This window comes from Vigna radiata, chromosome 8 (assembly GCF_000741045.1).
Source record: "Vigna radiata var. radiata cultivar VC1973A chromosome 8, Vradiata_ver6, whole genome shotgun sequence".
Taxonomy (NCBI): domain Eukaryota; kingdom Viridiplantae; phylum Streptophyta; class Magnoliopsida; order Fabales; family Fabaceae; genus Vigna; species Vigna radiata.
Window position 1 is genome coordinate 34,237,630 of NC_028358.1, and position 6,000 is coordinate 34,243,629.

General features: G+C 32.3%; 1 protein-coding gene across 1 annotated transcript; it reads left to right on the plus strand.

Moving 5' to 3' along the window:
• The first annotated feature begins 2,027 nt into the window (after positions 1-2,027).
• LOC106770960 (probable leucine-rich repeat receptor-like protein kinase At1g35710) lies at positions 2,028-5,384 on the plus strand. The gene is made up of 4 exons (XM_014656815.2): positions 2,028-2,814; positions 3,314-3,574; positions 3,694-4,554; positions 4,670-5,384. The coding sequence occupies exons 1-4, from the start codon at positions 2,385-2,387 to the stop codon at positions 5,152-5,154; spliced, it is 2,037 nt and encodes a 678-aa protein (XP_014512301.1). The 5' UTR covers positions 2,028-2,384; the 3' UTR covers positions 5,155-5,384.
• Positions 5,385-6,000: the final 616 nt, after the last annotated feature.

Consider the following 6,000-nt stretch of genomic DNA (forward strand, 5'->3'; position numbering starts at 1 on the left):
CAAATGTATGTTTTATGTAAACTAATATTTTAAAATTTTTTACGCCATTCTAAAACAAATTATAAAAAATTTGTATTTAATTAGATTGTAATTTTAATTTTTTTACGTCATTATAGGAAAATAATATTTATTATAAATTTTTTTAATTATTTAAATTATAATTCATTAGTGCTTCACTTCAATTATTAGTCAATATTTAATTAGTTAATAATTACATAGTTAAATTAGTTAATATCTTATTTAAGCTAACTTTTCAATTGCATACGAAAATTTATATCAAATGTTAATATATTTTGATCAAAATTATTTATTTAATATAAATGTTTTTAGCAAAATTATTTCATTTAATTTATATTAATTTTAAGTAATCATGTCTCAATTTAAAATAATATCATAATGACAAATTATTATTTAATTTTATTTAAGCTAATTATAAAATTCTATGTCATTTTAATTTCTAAAAAACAAATTTTAATTTAATATATTTTTACAATACTAATTTTTTTTTAAAAATTTAAATAATTACTTACGTTTTATTATTATATAATTTTACATGGTTTACAATTTGAGTTAAATTACTTTTATATTAATAAGTAAAATGATAATTTTATATTTTTATCAACTAAATCATCATTTTTAATATATCACATCTATTTCATCACTCACTAATTTTTATAATATTTTTCTCATTTTTTTTTTCAAAACTCACAATCTTTTTCTTATTATTTTTTCCTTAATGTAAACAATTCAATTTTCACTTCTCTTTTATTCCAAATCCACTTCCAAAAACAAAAAAAATTCATATCTTTAAAAAAAAATAACTGAAATTTTACAACGAAATTCATCCGTTATTTTCTTCATCCTTAGAGAGAAGACATCTTATCACTTTGATATATTAAACTATGTAAGGAATTTGAATTTTGAAAAGCATTTCATTCACCAATTTCCACGCGCAAGGCGCGTGCCACACTCATTCCCAAACGTGGCAGACGTGGCGCTGTACCAATGGTGGGACCTGTAAAGCAGACAAATTAATTTCGCAGTCATAGTACATTTTTTACTCAAAAAGAAAAATTCGAAAAAGAAGGAATTTATTAAATAACTTAAACGGTTTGAATTTTCAAACTCCAAGATGCAGATGTAATAATTCTAAAACACATATACTTTTTAAAATTAAATTATATTATTATGTATTTCCGTCTAATATATTTACGCTTTTATTATATTAAATATATCATTTAAAAAAAATGTAATTTTGCAAGAATGATATTACAAAAATGATAAAATAATAAAATTTTAAAAATATATATAACTTTATTAGAACAGTGTTAAAATAACTTGTGATAGTTATTTTTAAAAAGAAAAGTTATTTAATTATCTAGAAATAAAAAAATATTTGATTACTTATTTTAATAAATAAATAAATTTTTTTTTTTTTATGTATGAAAAGTAGAATTAACTAATGAAAAGATGACAGCAAAAAGAATTACTAAAAACGACATAGATTAGTATATTTCTCTTGTACCGTGGTTTTGTATCAATATTATATCATCCTACCTGTGATTGTAGCTTTGCTACTTAGAATTTAAATATGGAAAAAATCTCAATAACAAATGGAAGCAAAGGAAAGAGAATCTCCCAATATTTTTATTCAAAGTTTGTTTGTTTCTAAAGTTTGAAATTAGAAAAACAACAGGCTATATGCTATAACATTGCTAAGCATATATAATTAGCACCGTTGTTACTAACAATAATAACATAAATCAGGTGGTGATCAAGGATAAATGAATTTTTAAGCGTGAAATTTCTTGAATAATGGGTATTTAAAGCTGTAAAAACAATTAGAGTAATAAAAATGTTTTTTTTTTCTAGAAGAAAAATACACATAAAAGCCATAAGACCACAACCCCACAAAAAAAGAAAACTTTACCCCTCTTTTCTTCCATGCTTTGATGATCTACTTCCCTTTTTATTTTCCACTTTTGGATTCATTATACAATGTTGACAAGGAAAAAGTAATTATGTTGATAATGTCAATCATTTAAACATTATTTGAACAAGATTAAAGTGTTATTTAACATAAACTTACGTAATGATATGAAGAAAAGTGTTGTATAATGACGCGTGGGAGAGTACTCCATGAAAAAGTGGTTAGTTTTGAGCTTTTGCAACATTCCACGAACACCACTTTTACTGTCTTTGATTTATGACTTGACTTGAATCCGTTCACCACTTCGCCTGTCCTCTATGCGCTTTTTCCACTCTCTTTGCTCTTTGCTCTTTGCTTTACACACGGAAACATAAGCCTTGCATAGGGTCGCATTCAAAAACCAAAAGTTCAGAGCTTGTTTATTTGTAAGCCTTTTTTTCGTTAGGAACTGAAAATGGCGTTTTCAGTACTGCTACTGTTGTTCTCTCTTGCGTTTTTGCTCTCAAACCCAACATGGGTGCGTGGGAATGGAGAGCTAAGAGCACTGATGGATTTGAAAGCCAGTTTGGATCCAGAGAGCCTTTATCTACCGTCTTGGACTGTCAATGGTGACCCATGTGGTGGATATTTTGAAGGAGTGGCATGCAATGAGAAGGGTCATGTGGCAAATATTTCTCTGCAGGGTAAGGGCCTCTCAGGGAAGCTTTCACCAGCCATTGCAGGGCTCAAGTACCTGACTGGACTCTACTTACATTATAACTCTCTGTATGGAGACATACCCAGAGAGGTTGCAAACTTGACTGAGCTTGTTGATTTGTATTTGAATGTAAACAATCTGTCTGGGGAAATCCCACGCGAGATAGCCACCATGGAGCACTTGCAAGGTTTGTGGTTGTGATCTTGTTGAACAAGATCGAAACCTTTGTTATTCTGTCTTTGTTTTGTTTTTCAATTTTTCCGTGTTTAAAGCTTGTCTTTTTTGTTCTGTTTTCTGTACTATACCATTTGCTTTCTGTTTGGAGAAGATGGGCTTTGGCCGAAAGACTTGAGCTTGGTTTCGATTATTTGTTGTACTATACCATTTGTTTTGCTTTATTCCCTCAAATGGTGTGCACGGAACTCTCTTACACTTGTTCCAAAATAGTTTTTCCTTTTCTTTGATAGTGTTGAACGTTGGCTTTTGAATCCTGTATATTTTGACAAACTTGTAAGCTGAAAAAAGAGAGTTTTGTTTCTGTTGATTGTTTACTCTCTTCATTTAGCATTTGTTCGAAAACTAAATTTGCTACCAGTTCTTCCTATGGGTATCTTCAGTTTTGTGTTGGTTGTTCAAACTTTTCAGTGTGCTTATTTGTCCCTTTCACTTTATTTTTTTTTTTACAGTTTTGCAGCTTTGCTATAATCACTTGACTGGAAGCATTCCTACACAGCTAGGTGCTTTGAAAAAGCTGAGTGTTGTTGCATTGCAGTCAAACCAGTTAACTGGTGCTATCCCTGCTAGTCTAGGTGATTTGGGCATGCTGGCGAGGCTAGATTTGAGCTCTAATAATCTTTTTGGTTCCATTCCCACTAGTCTTGCCGAAGCTCCTTCACTGAGAGTTTTCGATGTTCACAACAACACCCTTTCTGGGAATGTACCTCCTGGTAATGACGATGTTAATGTACATGCTTAATCTTGTGAGTTTTTTTTTTTTTCCATTTCTTCAGTAGTTTGTTTTTCGTATCTAAAATATGTTTATTTTCCTTTTCTTGATTCGATGAAGCTCTTAAGAGACTAGAGGATGGGTTTCTGTATGAGTACAATCTGGGGTTATGTGGAGTTGGGTTTTCATCCTTGAAAGCTTGCAACGCTTCGGATCATGTCATTCCAAGCAGACCAGAGCCATATGGAGCAGCCACTAGAGATATCCCTGAAACTGCAAATGTGAAGTTGCCATGCAATGGTACTCAGTGCCTTAATTCATCAAAATCAAATCAATCCATATCAATTACTATTGTCATATTTGTGGTGATAATTGCAATGTCTGCAATTGGTATTTTGACATTCACACTGTATCGTCGGAGAAAGCAAAAGCTTGGAGGTTCTTTTCATATCAGTGACAACCGTCAAGGTACTGAGGAGGCCATGGGTGTGTGTAGGAAAAATGGATCTCCTTTGGTCAGCCTTGAGTACTCTACAGGATGGGACCCTTTGGCTGAGAGTAGAAATTTCAATGGGTATAGTCAAGATATGTTCCAGAGTTTGAGGTTCAATTTGGAAGAAGTGGAGTCTGCTACTCAGTATTTCTCAGAGTTGAATCTGTTGGGGAAGAATAGCTTCAGTGCAACATATAGAGGAGTTTTGAGAGATGGATCCGTTGTTGCTGTGAAGAGCATAAGTAAAACTAGTTGCAAGTCGGATGAAGCTGAGTTTATGAAGGGACTGAACATGTTGACCTCATTGAGGAATGATAATGTAGTTAGGTTGAGAGGATTCTGTTGTTCAAGGGGACGAGGTGAATGCTTTCTGATTTATGATTTTGTTTCCAATGGAAACCTTTCACGCTTCCTTGATGTTAAGGAAGGAGATGGTGAAGTCCTTGAATGGTCAACTAGAGTTTCTATTGTGAAAGGGGTTGCAAAAGGTTAACTCTCTATCCATAACCCTTTATTAATTAATTACATTCCTATAATGTAATTACAAGTACTTTCTTATGCTTTCTATTTGAGGTCTAAACTGAAGCATTTTGTGTTGATCAGGTATGGCATATTTACATGCATACAGAGCAAACAAACCAGTTTTGGTTCACCAAAACATCTCAGCTGACAGAGTCCTAATTGATCAGCGGTACAATGCATTGTTGGCAGATTCTGGCCTGTACAAGCTTCTTACTAATGATATTGTGTTCTCTGCACTGAAGGGTAGTGCAGCAAAGGGTTACCTGGCTCCTGAATATGCCACTACTGGGCGCCTTGCTCAGACAAGTGATGTCTATGCTTTTGGGGTGCTGCTTTTCCAGATCCTTTCTGGGAAGCAAGAAATCACTACCAGCTCAATAAGGCTTGCTGCAGAGTGCTCCAACTTCCAAGAATTTATGGACCCAAATCTTCATGGAAGATACTTTGAATATGAAGCAGCTAAACTGGCAAAAATAGCTTTGCTTTGCTCCCACGAGTCTCCTTTCGAGAGGCCATCCATGGAAGCCATTGTTCAAGAACTGGGAAACTGCAGTAGCTGCCTCTGATTAGTTAGTGCTAACAACTGCTTATGTTTGTGGCATTTTAGGGATTTAACAACTGCTTAGCTTTCGACAGTAGTGGGTTGTATCTTAGAGAATGGACATTTCTTCCTCAAATCACCTGTAATTTTGTTCAATGTATTTTGCTGTACAAGGTGAATGCTTGATTTTTCAACCAGACAAAAGTCCAACGTAGTAGGATTCTGTTCACTAACTCCGAATTACAGTTATTATTATATTCTTCTCGCACATTCCTTATAATGTCAAGGATTCTCATGATAAGTATGTGTCTACGGGTAACAACATATAATCGTACATAAAATGTTTAGGATGTATATCACTGTATGTATTGCTCATTCGGGTCCTTATTTTGTGGAACCGTCATTACTTCATTGAATAGGTAGGTAGAATATACCATGTTAGAAGGGACGAGGTATAATGAAATTGGAGAGGTTTTTTTTTTTTTTTTTCTTTTACTTTCCTATTAGGTAACCTAGAAACTTTTATTATTTTCAGAAATTATTTTTCTACATAAAAAAAGTTTTAGGGTTATCCAATCCCGAAGTTATTGTCGAATTTCCAATTATATAATTTGGAAGAATATTTTTTTTTCAGATTGTATATTCAAAAATCAATTTTTGACAATTTCATATAACTTTAATAAAAAATAAAATGTGATAATCGATCGATAACTAAAACTTTGAGTGTCTTTTGACAGTATTTACCCTTTAAAAAAGAAGAAACAAGAATTTAGTGTAAAAGATAAAATAAGATAAACGAAGTGAAACGACAATGTGTGAAAGACTAATTCTCGATTCTACCGTCCGAAACAAATTGTATAAACAAATTTTC